Source organism: Spizellomyces punctatus (genome assembly GCF_000182565.1).
Source record: "Spizellomyces punctatus DAOM BR117 chromosome Unknown supercont1.19, whole genome shotgun sequence".
Lineage (NCBI taxonomy): Eukaryota > Fungi > Chytridiomycota > Chytridiomycetes > Spizellomycetales > Spizellomycetaceae > Spizellomyces > Spizellomyces punctatus.
Window position 1 is genome coordinate 213448 of NW_015971555.1, and position 13003 is coordinate 226450.

General features: G+C 46.9%; 8 protein-coding genes and 1 non-coding gene across 9 annotated transcripts; 5 read left to right on the top strand and 4 right to left on the bottom strand.

Moving 5' to 3' along the window:
- Nucleotides 1–74: 74 nt before the first annotated feature.
- On the top strand, nt 75–1760 carry SPPG_08090 (uncharacterized protein). The gene is made up of 5 exons (XM_016756244.1): nt 75–312; nt 371–501; nt 565–676; nt 744–857; nt 917–1760. The coding sequence occupies exons 1-5, from the start codon at nt 265–267 to the stop codon at nt 1472–1474; spliced, it is 963 nt and encodes a 320-aa protein (XP_016604541.1). The 5' UTR covers nt 75–264; the 3' UTR covers nt 1475–1760.
- Nucleotides 1625–2756, bottom strand: SPPG_08091 (rRNA-processing protein NSA2). The gene is made up of 3 exons (XM_016756245.1): nt 2618–2756; nt 1856–2543; nt 1625–1794 (listed from the first exon to the last, which is right to left on the bottom strand). The coding sequence occupies exons 1-3, from the start codon at nt 2686–2688 to the stop codon at nt 1768–1770; spliced, it is 786 nt and encodes a 261-aa protein (XP_016604542.1). The 5' UTR covers nt 2689–2756; the 3' UTR covers nt 1625–1767.
- Nucleotides 2757–2881: 125 nt separating this feature from the next.
- SPPG_08092 (dimethyladenosine transferase) lies at nt 2882–4387 on the top strand. Its single transcript, XM_016756246.1, has 5 exons — nt 2882–3148; nt 3207–3293; nt 3364–3425; nt 3500–4096; nt 4162–4387. The coding sequence occupies exons 1-5, from the start codon at nt 3026–3028 to the stop codon at nt 4208–4210; spliced, it is 918 nt and encodes a 305-aa protein (XP_016604543.1). The 5' UTR covers nt 2882–3025; the 3' UTR covers nt 4211–4387.
- On the bottom strand, nt 4217–5531 carry SPPG_08093 (uncharacterized protein). The gene is made up of 5 exons (XM_016756247.1): nt 5289–5531; nt 5139–5232; nt 5049–5072; nt 4476–4986; nt 4217–4415 (listed from the first exon to the last, which is right to left on the bottom strand). The coding sequence occupies exons 1-5, from the start codon at nt 5338–5340 to the stop codon at nt 4368–4370; spliced, it is 729 nt and encodes a 242-aa protein (XP_016604544.1). The 5' UTR covers nt 5341–5531; the 3' UTR covers nt 4217–4367.
- Nucleotides 5532–5695: 164 nt separating this feature from the next.
- SPPG_10189 lies at nt 5696–5768 on the top strand. The gene has a single exon. It is a non-coding gene; the product is annotated as a tRNA-Arg (tRNA).
- SPPG_08094 (uncharacterized protein) lies at nt 5745–7284 on the top strand. The gene is made up of 5 exons (XM_016756248.1): nt 5745–6403; nt 6507–6519; nt 6585–6832; nt 6900–6924; nt 6993–7284. Exons 1-5 carry the CDS (start codon nt 6389–6391, stop codon nt 7133–7135), a joined length of 444 nt encoding a protein of 147 aa, XP_016604545.1. The 5' UTR covers nt 5745–6388; the 3' UTR covers nt 7136–7284.
- On the bottom strand, nt 7232–8027 carry SPPG_08095 (uncharacterized protein). The gene is made up of 3 exons (XM_016756249.1): nt 7966–8027; nt 7700–7870; nt 7232–7622 (listed from the first exon to the last, which is right to left on the bottom strand). The coding sequence occupies exons 2-3, from the start codon at nt 7848–7850 to the stop codon at nt 7471–7473; spliced, it is 303 nt and encodes a 100-aa protein (XP_016604546.1). The 5' UTR covers nt 7851–7870; nt 7966–8027; the 3' UTR covers nt 7232–7470.
- Nucleotides 8028–8107: 80 nt separating this feature from the next.
- SPPG_08096 (elongation factor 2) lies at nt 8108–11468 on the top strand. Its single transcript, XM_016756250.1, has 7 exons — nt 8108–8247; nt 8357–8377; nt 8481–8739; nt 8805–9049; nt 9108–10658; nt 10721–11156; nt 11217–11468. Exons 1-7 carry the CDS (start codon nt 8245–8247, stop codon nt 11225–11227), a joined length of 2526 nt encoding a protein of 841 aa, XP_016604547.1. The 5' UTR covers nt 8108–8244; the 3' UTR covers nt 11228–11468.
- Nucleotides 11341–12899, bottom strand: SPPG_08097 (uncharacterized protein). Its single transcript, XM_016756251.1, has 11 exons — nt 12854–12899; nt 12629–12687; nt 12492–12567; nt 12405–12440; nt 12247–12328; nt 12161–12185; nt 11988–12084; nt 11874–11930; nt 11781–11804; nt 11642–11718; nt 11341–11581 (listed from the first exon to the last, which is right to left on the bottom strand). The coding sequence occupies exons 1-11, from the start codon at nt 12872–12874 to the stop codon at nt 11482–11484; spliced, it is 654 nt and encodes a 217-aa protein (XP_016604548.1). The 5' UTR covers nt 12875–12899; the 3' UTR covers nt 11341–11481.
- Nucleotides 12900–13003: the final 104 nt, after the last annotated feature.

Below are 13003 nucleotides of genomic sequence, written 5' to 3' on the forward strand. Positions count from 1 at the left end.
ATCTGCAACGCAAACTCAAGATGCTTCAGATGTTACAACTTGGACCGTCCAAATCCTTGGTGATGGTTTAATTCGCAGTCAGGATGGTAAAAAATCTTGTAAGTCTGTCAGTGTTAACTTCCAAGCAAATCGCTTTGCGAGATCGAGTTGGTGACACGACAAGCCGAGATGAGTCATCGTAGCTTTGAGCAGGAAATACTGCTCATTCAAGGTTGAAACGTCCGGAACACTCAATTTTTAATAGCTAGGCTCTGCTACAAAGCGATGGCTGCCGTGATGCGGTATCGAACCGCGGGTTATAATGGCTATTCGGTAATGCTTGTCTCAGCTCACTGTCGAAGTATGGTGTTTCCTAAATTGCTGCCCTCAGATTGAGTACAGTCCCTTCTTCGAAAACCGGATAGCATGTGCATCTGCAGCCAACTTTGGGATTGTAGGGAATGGGCGATTATGGGTCTTGGGCCTTGGAGCGGGACCTGAAGGCATCGATGTGGAGAAAGTGTATGTAAATTAGAGTGGTTGGAGCAGAGATGCGGCTGATTTACCATGTCACCTCCTATCAAGTTACGATACACAAGATGGGCTATTTGACTGTGCATGGAGTGAAGTGCATGAGAACCAAATAGTTACAAGTAGCGGAGACGGGAGCATCAAACTCTGGGATGTAACATTACCCGTACGTTGTTCGAAGAACGCAAAAGTTGTGATACTAGTAAAGCAACCTGACATATGATCCTTATAAGGACTTTCCTGTGCGGAATTGGAGCGAACATACACGAGAGGTCTTTGCGGTGAAGTGGAACCTCGTTAAGAAGGACACATTCATATCGGGCTCTTGGGATCAGACGATCAAGCTGGTAAGCAAGGTTTTGACCGCAGTTGCTCATTTGTCAAGCACGGCTGATGCGATCTGAAGTGGAATCCTGAAGTTCCACAATCTCTAACGACATGGCAAGAACACACGCACTGCATCTATCAAACCGCTTGGTCCCCAACCAGTGGCGATATCTTCGCGTCGGCGTCCGGCGATCATACCTTGAAAGTCTGGGATGTACGCCAACCACGATCAGTACAAACTGTACGAGCACACAACGCAGAGATACTTGCACTGGATTGGAACAAATACCATCCAAACACGCTGGTTACTGGCAGTGTAGACCACAGTGTGAAAGTATGGGATCTTCGATTCCCAGACCGAGAGGCGATGGTACTACTGGGCCACGATTATGCAGTCCGACGAGTAAAATGCTCCCCACATAGCGGCAATATCATCGCGTCCGCGTCATATGATATGACAATGCGAATTTGGGACACAGCGATGGGAGGGAACAGACTTGCGCATGTACATGATCAGCACACGGAATTTGTGTTGGGCGTGGATATGTCGATGTTCTTCGAGGGGCAGGTGGCAACATGTGCATGGGACGAGCAGATCAATGTCATACAAATTCCCGGACTTTCAATGAAACATTAGACATCAACCAATCTAGGAATTATTTTGCATATCCGCTGCGATAAAAGGATTACAGAAATGAACCGTACTGGAAACAAGTCCAATTTATTTCTGGACCTTGACTCGGGGGAACACAGAGTTTGCATGGTCAAATAGATATTCAGCGGCACATGCAAAGAGGTCTACGGTGCAAGCACCCAAGACGAGAGGCTAGTGAATTAATTTGAGTATATTACAAAAGCAGACCCAAGGAAAGGAACTCCCCACTCATGCTGAATAATTATCTATACAAAATATATGCCTTGAACTGAACCTTACACGAGAAGAACGGCGTTTATACACTATGTCAAGAGCAAACATCAGTGAAGGTAGTCGACAGGGAAAGACTGCTAAAATGCTTACCCCGTCATTCTCCGGGTTGTTCGTCACCTGTGCGTATTTACCCCATACGACTTTTCCGGACTGCGTCACCAACCCCAACTCACTTACGTTTACTTCAATCACAGTTCCCTTCGTTATCACCCCTAACTGAGTGTACATCGGACTGCTTGGGTTCTTTTTGACTCCCAAAATTGGCAAGCAGAAAGTTGCACCAAGTTCCGGGTGGGTAACATGTGCTTTCTTATACCGAAGAGCCATAGGACGAATAAATCGTTCGTACTTTGGTGGCTTCCGCGTAAATCCCTCTCCAACGAATGTCGCCTTGGTCACCACACGCTTCCACTGCTTTGTTTTCCTCTTTCCGGTTTTGAGTACTTTGAATACCTCCGCTTCGTCCATGCCCTTCACTTTCGGCAGAGGGACCTGCCACTTCCCAGCCTTCTCCTTTCGCTTTTGCTTAATCATATTTGATAGAACTTTGGCCCGCGTTTGATTCTCACGGTCCAAAAGATATGTGGGAACAGCACCCTCTTGCACCGGCTGATCCGCAGACTTATGCTTGTTGTTCCGTTCCTCGTGCATTTTGATTGTTTTCTTCATCTGGACCTTTTCGGCGTGCCTCTTCTTGTTGTATAATTTGGCCTTTAGACCGTGGAGACGCTTGGCGTGGGCAGCCCGAGCGTGAACCTCACGGGCCTCCTTCTTCCGCCTGTTGGGCAAGCATAACGAGTATAAGCCAGTTGTCTACTACACAGATAGTCAGTTCAGTTGCATGTAACGTACTTGCGCTCCTCATGGTCCAAACGACGGCCATGCTTTTTGATCGACTCTTCAATGTACTCGTTCTGAGGCATGCTTTGAACTCAACGATCAGGTATCAGAAGCGCGAAAGAGGACAAGACAACGGATTTTCAAGTTTTTGGTATCATCAATCCAAGCTTTTGTTTATTGTGACATTTTTCCCATTCGAATCAGAATATCAAAAAGAAAAAAATGAGCCATTATTCTGATTGGTCAGAGTTGGGTAAGCAAGCTGGAGGGTCGCAGCGCTTTCTGCAGTTTATTTGACAATTGCATCCTACATGTACTTTGCACCTGTTTTTGAACCGTGACACCCAAGGAACGCACGCACACCTTGTGGTTTTTAGCAGCTCCTGTCCGAATTTCCGATATAATACCATTCCGAACACCATGCCAAAGGTGGAAAAAGTCCGTACGGCGAGCTCCACCCGAGCAGCGAACCCTATTTTCGATAAAGGCTTGGGTCAGCATATCTTGAAAAATCCCCTTGTTGCGCAAGGGATTGTTGAAAAGGTGCGACATGCCGATTTTTGTAAAACGACATGCGTTAACGGAAAGTTAACGTGGATAGGCAGCTCTGAAACCGACCGACCATGTACTCGAAATTGGTCCCGGTACGGGTAACTTGACGGTCAAGATATTAGAAAAGGCGAAGAAGGTTGGTTCATGACTTGGAGTTTGTATGTGCTGAACAGCACAGGGCTTACTTTTGATATTATCCTTTTCAGACTACCGTAGTTGAAATGGATCCTCGGCTTGCTGCTGAATTGACCAAACGTGTGCAGGGAACGTAAGTTAGATATGGTCCCTTCGAAGCAACCCCGCTATATCCTGGTACGAAAGAACTCACGAGGAACTCATTAGCCCAGAACAACGAAAGCTCGACATTATCCTCGGTGACTTCCTCAAGGTCGATCTCCCATACTTTGATGTCTGCATCAGTAACACCCCTTATCAAATCTCCTCTCCCCTCGTATTCAAACTCCTGCAACACCGGCCTCTGTGGCGCTGTGCGGTTCTCATGTTTCAGCGCGAGTTCGCTTTACGGTTAACTGCAAAAGCAGGGGAGAGTCTGTACTGCCGATTATCCGCCAATGTCCAACTTCTTGCCAAAGTAGACCATGTGATGAAGGTCGGAAAGAACAACTTTCGGCCACCACCACAAGTAGAAAGCAGTGTTGTAAGGATGGAGCCTCGTCAACCACCACCTCCGGTGAATTTCGACGAATGGGATGGCTTGTTGAGGATCTTGTTCGTCAGAAAGAATAAAACGGTGGCAGCCAATTTCAAGACCCAGTCTGTGTTGGACATGCTATCACATAACTACAAGACGTACTGTTCGATAAGCGGCAAAGATGTACCAATGGATTTTGATGTGAAACAAGCGGTTATGGATGTTTTGGATTCGGTGGGCATGGCTGAGATGCGAGCAGCCAAGATGGATAATGATGACTTTCTCAAGTACGTATCATCCACCACCAACTTACACTCTCGCCTTTGACTTACTGGCTTTACATTTTTGATAGGCTTCTCAGTGCATTTATTGATGCAGGATTCCGATTCAGAGCAGCATAGAGTAGGGTAATCAGTGCAATTTTCATCACTACTGTATAGTACTAGTCTATTATGACCCAATGCATTACCAAAATACTAATATAGGTCCCGCTACATATAGACATATAGGCTGTACGTCCATTTCAATCCCTTGTGACTTATATTCTATATTCTCATTCTATGTCTTTAAGAATTGGTCAATTCGGTTCTTACGTCGCGCTTCGTACTATCATATGAATTAATTGTTAACAGCACGAATATATCATCCGATTTCAAAACATCTCACCTTCTCAGCTCCCTCTAAGGCACGTAATTCCGCTTCACCAAACGGATTACCCTCCAAATCGATCCATGTAACACTGGTCTCAGACAGGATTTCCGCCGGAAACTTTGAAATTTGGTTTCTGGCCAATTTCATTGTTTTCAGCGACGTGAGGCCACCAAACTCCGCCGGAATCATGGTCAAAGCATTGTTCTCCACATTAAGCTCCTCTAAAGAGGTCAATAATCTCATTTCACTCGGTAACGTTGTCAATTTGTTAAATGATATGTCCAGGGTCACAAGCTTCTTCAATTGACCTATGGACCCGGGAATATTTGTAATGACATTGTGAGATAATACGAGGCATTTTAGAGCTGATAAAGCTGAAATGGAAGGATCAAGTGTGTGAAGCGCGTTGTGGGAAAGATTCAGCGTTTCAAGCGCCGGATAATTGGTAACAGGAGGGAGTGTAATGAAGCGATTGCAGGAGAGCGAGAGGATTTTGAGTGAGGCAAAGGAGCTGAGAGGTGGCGGCCTACATGAAAGAGAATAAGACGGTTACATAAAAGGTCTTGGACAAACTCACTGATGACATACAAGCTTTTCAAGCGATTATTAGATCTATTATGTGTCAGAAACGTTAGCAAGGAGATGTCCACGCTGTTGACAAAAGCAGGTAATCCTTACAAATCCAAACTTTTAAGGTTGTGCAATTGCCACATCATTGCTACCATCTTTGGAGGGACGTCCTTCAGCTTCGCTTGGGTGAGTGTGAGAACGCCTAAAAACAACCTGTGAGTTTGATACAGACAAAGCACTGACGCTGGGCGACCATACCTGTTTTCCCTGCCCGTTCCACCCTGGTCTGAATAGAGTGCGAGTTGCCCATCTTGCGCTGTCTTCTCAAATAGTCGGAATTTATCTGCCAATGGGCCGCAAGACTGGACTTGGCGCTACCTTGACAGGTCTTAACCTGCTATTCAAAAATGACCGGCGCTTTTTAGCGAATAATAGGCACTTTGCGCTCCCAAGCCAGTGCACTGACTTCAACCTCATAAAAAGGCTAGCACCCAAAGACCAACCTACCTCTAGATAAGGTTTGGCAGTCTTTCACTTGTCGGGCGCGATCAAGGCTTACGGAGAATGTGGCGCCAAGCAGTCACGTGACACTCATCTTGTTTTGCTTTGGTTTCTTTTGTTTACGAAACTTACATATTTTTTTAACGTCGGTCCCGCACCCACCCGGGCCTATGGCCCAATGGATAAGGCGCCTGACTACGGATCAGGAGATTCGAGGTTCGAATCCTCGTAGGCTCGTCGAACTTTGTACCTAACTTTTATCTGTCACTGTGTTTACGGTTTATTGATAAAGTTTTGGTCATTGCAGGACTTTTGTGTGCGAGTCATGCGGTAAGATCGGTTCTTTCGAATGCCTTCTTTTTATTCTCGAATTCTTGTTTCTTCCACCTGTACGGCCCTCTCCGTATGCCAATTAAATTACGCGACACTGTAACTTGTAGTATGCCCCGTTCTGAATCATGCAAAGCATTTGTCCCCGAGAAATAGCCAGCTGTTCCTCTTGCTATAAGCCTGAAGACTGCCCTCGTTGAGCAAGCAATTAAGAAGTTCAAAGAAGTTCAAAGAAACCGATTGCTTCGCCCGGACAGACACGGTAAAGATGTAAATGGTTCCTATAAGATCAGGAACAGATCGTGTTGTGCTTGCAGATCATCTGAATATAAAATTCAACTTTGATAAAGAATGTCTATTTATGCTCGCAAACTAATGATTTGTTGATACTGCATCGACCAGAGGCTTGTTTGCGACAAACGCGCATATCACGTAAGCACGTGCCTGCAATAAGGCTGCACCTGCCCACAGCATGTTTTATCGTACACAAAGGTATTTCGACTACACACTCAACGGACGGAGTAAAAATGGGATCCATCGAGGTAATACCACATTTCCTGAAAAGTTAGCTGCCCATGACAGCTTAAGCGATTCTTATTCCTGCGACTAATTTTATATTTGTCTTTATGAACGATGTCTCGCCAGGCCTTATTCGAGGGTAAAGTCGCATGACCTTCCTCAAAATAGTCCATGTTTTATCCATCTAATACTTCCAATCAATAGCTATAAAGTCCAGCGACTCCGGCAAAGTTCGCTCACTTCTTCTCGAGGACAAGACTTTGACGGCCCAAAAGCATCGTGACCCAACTGTCAAGTTCGATCCAGACGTGGAACTAGATGCGTACAAGTTCCTTGGGGCATACATAGGCTCAATTACAGCGCTGCACTTGGCGATATTATGTGGGCAGGATGCGATCGCAAAGGATATTGTGGAGAGAACATTACAGGATGATTTGGATATTACCTTCGGGGTATGCTTACTTTTGGGCAACGATTATTGTCGCTTTCCGCCATACTGATCAACATCTTCATACCTAGGGAGGAAATACCGCACTGCATCTTGGTAATCAGAGCAAAGGCGTTATTTAGGATACTAGAATGATATCTCACATATGATACCTTTGGTTTCAGCAACCTTTCTCGGTGCTCGAGACATTGTTAAACTCCTTTTAGAACAAGGGGCCAACCGCAAGATCACAAATGCGAAAGGTTTTGCACCCGTGGATGTAGTGGATGATGGGGAAATGCGAGCTTTGTTTGCCGAAGAGAGTTGATTGTGAAGGACCAACATGTAGGGGATCTGAGAAGCGAGTATTGGATTTAATGGGGAGAACACCAAGATGAGAACAATTCTTGTAAATATGCGAAGAGTTTGAGTAGCTGGTATTAATAAACAGTGCAAAGTATTCACACATCCATCCGCACGGCCAAAATTGCACATTCTGCGGTTGTGATGGCTTGGATATCTGATCTCGTGTTGAACCTGGACGGACGAAAATGCAATTTGAAAGTCGCGAGCCACATTCCGGCCCTCTAAATCACAACAGTTGCTTCTCACACATTTCTAAAGGCTACTATTATGATGGTATTCTGCAGAGGTCCCTTTGGATTACTGAGGCACACCTTGCAAACGGAGCATTCGTCGCTTGACCAACTTGTCTCTCTCCCTCTCCAAAGCGTCTAATTCTGCCTTCTCAATCTTTGACACCCAGTATCCAATCCCGGCAAAGCCCGCAGCAAATAACAAGTGCAAGTGAGGTCCTACATGTCGAGTCATAGCGTCAGCATTAGTCGACGGCTGTTCGGCAAACATCCCTGCGGTGACTACACCAACTCACTTTCCAAAACCGGTCGGCGCTGCATTCCCAAAGCCCACGCACGAACAAAGGCACCAACCAATCCCCATCCAGCTAGTTCAAGGGTTTGGCCTTGGGAAATTTGGGAGGCTTCCACGGCTTGTTTGGATGGAACGAGGATGGTGGCCGGCATAGTGGTATCGGTTCAGAGGTCTATCAAAAGACGCGCCACGAGAAGGTTATTGAATGTCCCACAGAGCAAGTACTGCATACCCCAAGAAGAACGTCAATTGTTTCCATTTCCTTACCAGGTGTTGATGGCGGGTAAGTCGTCCGTTGAGAGTGATGGGCGTGCCAGACAGCCAAACTCCTCGCTTGGATCGGAATGAGGCACAGTCATTGGATACATGCAACATATCTGTGCCACCATGTCGTTTGTTGTTTCAAATGCGACAGCAGTCCCCTCCTTGCGACGTTCCTTCCTTCCCTTTGGAGTTGGACTCTCTTTACGGTCCATCCATTCCATCCCTCGCATCCATCCATCTGCTTTTTCCATCCTTAACACCCCCGAGGAGGCAACAGTCAAGATGGTATGTGGGAGAATCAGTCGCCTCCTGAAAATGGGGTGAATGAAGGGCATGGCGAATGCTCATCGTCGAGTGTGGATTGTTAACCCAATGTTTTGTTGTTTATTTGTAGGTGAACTTCTCAGTAGACGAGGTACGGTGTAAAATGACGCGCGGCTGTCGGAAAAGACCTTCAAAGGACACCCCGGCAAAAGTTGTTTGAAGCTGGATGGACCTAACAATGTATCCTTTTGTAGATCCGGGCCCTTATGGACAAGCGGACTAACATCCGTAACATGTCCGTCATTGCCCACGTCGATCACGGAAAGAGTACCTTGACCGACTCTCTCGTGTCGAAGGCCGGTATTATTGCGTCTGCCAAAGCTGGTGATGCTCGGTACACCGACACCCGGCAAGATGAACAGGACCGTGGTATTACCATCAAGTCAACTGCCATCTCTATGTTCTTTGAAATGGCCGAGGAAGACTTGGCTGATGTGAAACAGAAGACGGAGGGTAAGTTTCATGTTCAGACCAATTTATATGAACCTAGATGAACTCATACGGTCGGTCGTCTGCAGGTGCTGGGTTCTTGATCAACTTGATCGACTCTCCCGGTCACGTTGACTTCTCATCTGAAGTCACTGCTGCTCTTCGTGTTACCGACGGTGCTCTCGTCGTCGTGGATACCATCGAAGGTGTCTGTGTGCAAACCGAGACCGTACTTCGTCAAGCGCTTGGTGAACGAATCAAACCCGTTGTTGTCATCAACAAGGTTGACCGTGCCCTGCTCGAACTTCAGCTCACTAAGGAAGATTTGTACCAGGTGAGGATTTGAATTGATTCGCAGTTGTTCAGGACAATTACTCAGCTACGTCCACCAGACCTTTTCTCGTACCATCGAGAGCGTAAACGTGGTGATTGCCACCTATCTCGACAAGAGCCTTGGCGATGTGCAAGTGTACCCTGAAAAGGGTACCGTCGCCTTCGGTTCCGGTCTCCATGGATGGGCTTTCACCCTTCGCCAGTTTGCCAACCGTTACGCCAAGAAGTTCGGCGTTGACAAGGAGAAGATGATGGGTCGTCTTTGGGGTGAGAACTACTTCAACCCCAAGACCAAGAAATGGACCAACAAGGGTACGGACACCGACGGCAAGTCCCTTGAACGTGCCTTCAACACCTTCGTTCTCGACCCCATCTTCCGTCTGTTTGATGCGATTATGAACTTCAAAAAGGAGGAGACTGCTAAGATGTTGGAGAAGCTTGAAATCACCCTTAAGAGCGACGAGAAGGATCTCGAAGGCAAAGCTCTTCTCAAGACTGTCATGAAGAAATTCTTGCCTGCTGGTGATGCTCTCCTTGAGATGATTGTTATCCACCTTCCCTCCCCTGTCACCGCCCAGAAGTACCGTTTCGACACATTATACGAGGGTCCTCTCGATGACGAGTGTGCTATCGGTATCCGCGACTGTGACCCTACCGGTCCTCTCATGTTGTACGTGTCGAAGATGGTACCGACATCCGACAAAGGACGTTTCTACGCATTCGGGCGTGTGTTCTCTGGTACGGTTCGTGCTGGTCTTAAGGTCCGCATTCAGGGTCCCAACTACGTCCCTGGCAAGAAGGATGATATGTTCCTCAAGAGCATCCAGCGTGTGGTTCTTATGATGGGTCGTTACGTGGAGTCTATCGAGGACTGCCCTGCTGGTAACATTATCGGTCTCGTCGGTATCGACCAGTTCTTGCTCAAGTCGGGTACCATCACGACCTCTGAGACAGCCCACAACTTGAAAGTTATGAAGTTCTCCGTCTCTCCTGTCGTGCAGGTCGCTGTTGAGGTCAAGAACGCCAATGACCTGCCCAAGCTTGTGGAAGGTTTGAAGCGTCTCTCCAAATCTGACCCTTGCGTCCTCTGCTACACATCCGAGTCCGGTGAACACATTGTTGCTGGTGCTGGTGAACTTCACCTCGAAATTTGTTTGAAGGATCTTGAAGAGGACCATGCTGGTGTCCCTATTAAGACCGGTGACCCCGTTGTCCAACTTCGTGAAACTGTCCAGGCTGAATCCAGCATTGTTGCCCTCTCCAAGTCCCCCAACAAGCATAACCGTATTTTCATGAAGGCGGCCCCCATGCAGGAGGAGCTTGCCCGTGACATTGAGACTGGAAAGGTGTCACCCAAGGACGATTTCAAGGCCCGTGCTCGTATTCTTGCTGAGGAATACGGGTGGGATGTCACTGATGCCCGTAAGATCTGGTGTTTCGGTCCCGACGTGTCTGGTGCCAACTTGTTGGTCGACACCACTAAGGGTGTACAGTATTTGAACGAAATCAAAGATTCTTGCATTGCTGCCTTCCAGTGGGCCACTAAGGAAGGTTGTTTGGCTGAGGAGAACATGCGTGCCATTCGTTTCAACATTCTTGATGTTGTGCTGGTAAGTGTATGAAGATTTTTGAAAACTGTTGTGGTTATATTCAAAGATTTCATTTCTCTCAGCACGCTGATGCCATTCACCGTGGTGGCGGTCAAATTATCCCCACTTGCCGTCGTGTCTGCTACGCCGCGATGCTCACTGCGAACCCTGGTGTCATGGAGCCCGTATTCTTGGTCGAAATTCAATGTCCTGAGAGCGCTATGGGTGGTATCTATGGTGTCCTTAACAGGCGTCGTGGTCACGTATTTGCTGAGGAACAACGCCCTGGAACCCCCTTGTACAACGTCAAGGCCTACCTGCCCATCATGGAGTCCTTCGGTTTCACTGCCGACTTGCGTGCCGGAACCGGAGGCCAGGCCTTCCCCCAGTCCGTGTTCGATCACTGGCAGATTATGTCGGGATCGCCACTTGAGGCAGGCAAACTGCAGGACATGATTCAGGGTGTGCGTAAGAGGAAGGGTCTCACTCCTGAAATTCCCCCTCTCGACCGATACTACGGTAAGCGAAGACAGTGCTTGCTTTCATCTTACCTGTCGTTCTAACGATTTTTTTGTCCAGACAAATTGTAAGGACCCACTTACGGGATTGGGGGGTCTGGGTTCTTTCTTTTGTTGTATTGTATTTCTACTTGCGGGGGCTTAAGGGAGTCTCTAGATTAGGTTTTTGCACTCTCACGCGCGACATTAGTATACGTGTTTGTTGGCTTGTAAGGTCACCACGGTTTGTAAAAAGATCATCATAAAAATACGTTCCTTACATTAGCAACATTTAATCATAAACAAGCAACTACCGAGTGACTGTAACTACGAGGATAGGCGATCTATCATAAAACTGCAGGAGACGGTTGCAAAAGCCAAGTTGAATCGTCTCCCGGGTAACGTTGCTGGGGATGTGCGAGTAGTTTGGTCATGGCTATCGTAAATCTTGAAAGTAGAAGTCATGAGCGCCAGTCACCAATCATCATTTACGTTATTCCTATATACCTGCGTCTTTCTCTCGTAACTTCAAACAGTTGGTTTTTGCCTTCATCCTCAAGTTGAATCAACGCGTCGTATATTGCCTGTTAAGAAAGTGAAGAGCTCAGGTGATTGGTATGACAATACATCAAGTGGACCTGAATACCTGTACGTTGTTTTCCGCTGATTCCTGCATTAACAAAAGCCGTTAAAACGCAAGGTCGGCAAAAGAGGAAAAATTCCGACAGGTTGTTAATACCTTATCATGAAGATATACGCAATCAAAGAAAAGCCGTGGGTTGTCCAACAGGTATTTCTATCAGAGATAAGGTTAAGAGACACCATTTCGGCGCAGTGGTCATAACCGTCTTACATATTCGCGGGTTGGTGGAGGCGGCACATTGCTTCTGCAATATATTAAAATCACTCGTAAAACATAGTCGCTTTCATTGTTAGGGATGTGTTCGGCTCTGTCAGTAGACGAGTTGGTGATTAGCATATCGACTGCTGGCATCCAAAGAAGCTTTAAGTCGTCGTTCAACCTACAATGCTTCAAAAAGTGTTTGCATGTCTAAACAAATGCTATATGAGATCGCGATGGGAGTAATTCTTTGCGTAGTTCAAAGACGTACTCCATTCCGTTCGCTCATCTTCAGACTGAATCTGCTCTATTGCCTTATCAATTGCGTTTTCATCCGATGAAAACTGTGCATGCTGGCGAAAAGCGAACCGTCAGAATTTTCACACTCGACACTGCAAGACCCGGGTCACTCAGGTAAGACGTACCTACCCACAACGTTATGACACCTGCTGTGCAGATTCCAAACTAAGGCGGACGTCAGCCTTCAAATTACGAAGCTGTTGCTTCATCAATTACCTGGTGGGCAGGATTCAAGCGTGATTTTTGAAATACGAACCGTTTCATTAGCCGCTTTGCCCATTCGAGACGGGTTCTAGAATGACTGTCAGTTAGATCGCCTTCTCGACGAAGACACTTACAAAAAGGTTACTAACACTGGAGGGTGTGTAAGTAGCCCGCTGCCGGCTTCTTCACCTATATCAACACAGAACACCTAATAACGTTAACCACAGTGCGTCTAGCAAATCGACCAGTTCGCGTCGGCGCGCAACAAGCATTCAAACAATACAAGCTCTGTGCATCACCACGGACGTCGTGGGTGGCATAACAGGCGGTCCTATCCCTCTTCAAATGCAAATCCCGCTCAGCTAACTACCTACAATTTTCTCAGGCAGGAACATATCGCTAGAAGATGCTCAACCTGGACCTGATCGTTCAAACTACTGGGACTGGTAGTCCCCCGTGACTTCTGGTTATGGACTGGTTGCAGTCATGGTTCCAATGTACCCAACAATAGCTCAACAACCTTT

What these genes read in the sequence shown, in the direction of transcription:
- SPPG_08096 (XM_016756250.1), top strand. An exon ending in TGAACTTCTCAGTAGACGAG is followed by an intron (nt 8,378 to 8,480) that starts GTACGGTGTAAA and finishes ATCCTTTTGTAG; the next exon opens with ATCCGGGCCCTTATGGACAA. An exon ending in CTAAGGAAGATTTGTACCAG is followed by an intron (nt 9,050 to 9,107) that starts GTGAGGATTTGA and finishes TACGTCCACCAG; the next exon opens with ACCTTTTCTCGTACCATCGA.
- SPPG_08097 (XM_016756251.1), bottom strand. Translation starts at nt 12,874, where the DNA reads ATGTTCCTGCCTGAGAAAATT. An exon ending in CAAACACTTTTTGAAGCATT is followed by an intron (nt 12,085 to 12,160) that starts GTAGGTTGAACG and finishes GTCTACTGACAG; the next exon opens with AGCCGAACACATCCCTAACA. An exon ending in CTCCACCAACCCGCGAATAT is followed by an intron (nt 11,931 to 11,987) that starts GTAAGACGGTTA and finishes TATCTCTGATAG; the next exon opens with AAATACCTGTTGGACAACCC.
- SPPG_08094 (XM_016756248.1), top strand. An exon ending in ATTTGGATATTACCTTCGGG is followed by an intron (nt 6,833 to 6,899) that starts GTATGCTTACTT and finishes CTTCATACCTAG; the next exon opens with GGAGGAAATACCGCACTGCA. An exon ending in AAATACCGCACTGCATCTTG is followed by an intron (nt 6,925 to 6,992) that starts GTAATCAGAGCA and finishes CTTTGGTTTCAG; the next exon opens with CAACCTTTCTCGGTGCTCGA.
- SPPG_08095 (XM_016756249.1), bottom strand. Translation starts at nt 7,850, where the DNA reads ATGCCGGCCACCATCCTCGTTCCATCCAAACAAGCCGTGGAAGCCTCC. An exon ending in GCGCCGACCGGTTTTGGAAA is followed by an intron (nt 7,623 to 7,699) that starts GTGAGTTGGTGT and finishes CTCGACATGTAG; the next exon opens with GACCTCACTTGCACTTGTTA.
- SPPG_08093 (XM_016756247.1), bottom strand. Translation starts at nt 5,340, where the DNA reads ATGGGCAACTCGCACTCTATTCAGACCAGGGTGGAACGGGCAGGGAAA. An exon ending in AATAATCGCTTGAAAAGCTT is followed by an intron (nt 4,987 to 5,048) that starts GTATGTCATCAG and finishes TCTTTCATGTAG; the next exon opens with GCCGCCACCTCTCAGCTCCT. An exon ending in CCTTAGAGGGAGCTGAGAAG is followed by an intron (nt 4,416 to 4,475) that starts GTGAGATGTTTT and finishes TTCATATGATAG; the next exon opens with TACGAAGCGCGACGTAAGAA.
- SPPG_08091 (XM_016756245.1), bottom strand. Translation starts at nt 2,688, where the DNA reads ATGCCTCAGAACGAGTACATTGAAGAGTCGATCAAAAAGCATGGCCGT. An exon ending in TTGGACCATGAGGAGCGCAA is followed by an intron (nt 2,544 to 2,617) that starts GTACGTTACATG and finishes CTTGCCCAACAG; the next exon opens with GCGGAAGAAGGAGGCCCGTG. An exon ending in ACAACCCGGAGAATGACGGG is followed by an intron (nt 1,795 to 1,855) that starts GTAAGCATTTTA and finishes CTCTTGACATAG; the next exon opens with TGTATAAACGCCGTTCTTCT.
- SPPG_08092 (XM_016756246.1), top strand. Translation starts at nt 3,026, where the DNA reads ATGCCAAAGGTGGAAAAAGTCCGTACGGCGAGCTCCACCCGAGCAGCG. An exon ending in CGCAAGGGATTGTTGAAAAG is followed by an intron (nt 3,149 to 3,206) that starts GTGCGACATGCC and finishes TAACGTGGATAG; the next exon opens with GCAGCTCTGAAACCGACCGA. An exon ending in GATAATGATGACTTTCTCAA is followed by an intron (nt 4,097 to 4,161) that starts GTACGTATCATC and finishes CATTTTTGATAG; the next exon opens with GCTTCTCAGTGCATTTATTG.
- SPPG_08090 (XM_016756244.1), top strand. Translation starts at nt 265, where the DNA reads ATGGCTGCCGTGATGCGGTATCGAACCGCGGGTTATAATGGCTATTCG. An exon ending in TCTGGGATGTAACATTACCC is followed by an intron (nt 677 to 743) that starts GTACGTTGTTCG and finishes GATCCTTATAAG; the next exon opens with GACTTTCCTGTGCGGAATTG. An exon ending in GGGATCAGACGATCAAGCTG is followed by an intron (nt 858 to 916) that starts GTAAGCAAGGTT and finishes TGCGATCTGAAG; the next exon opens with TGGAATCCTGAAGTTCCACA.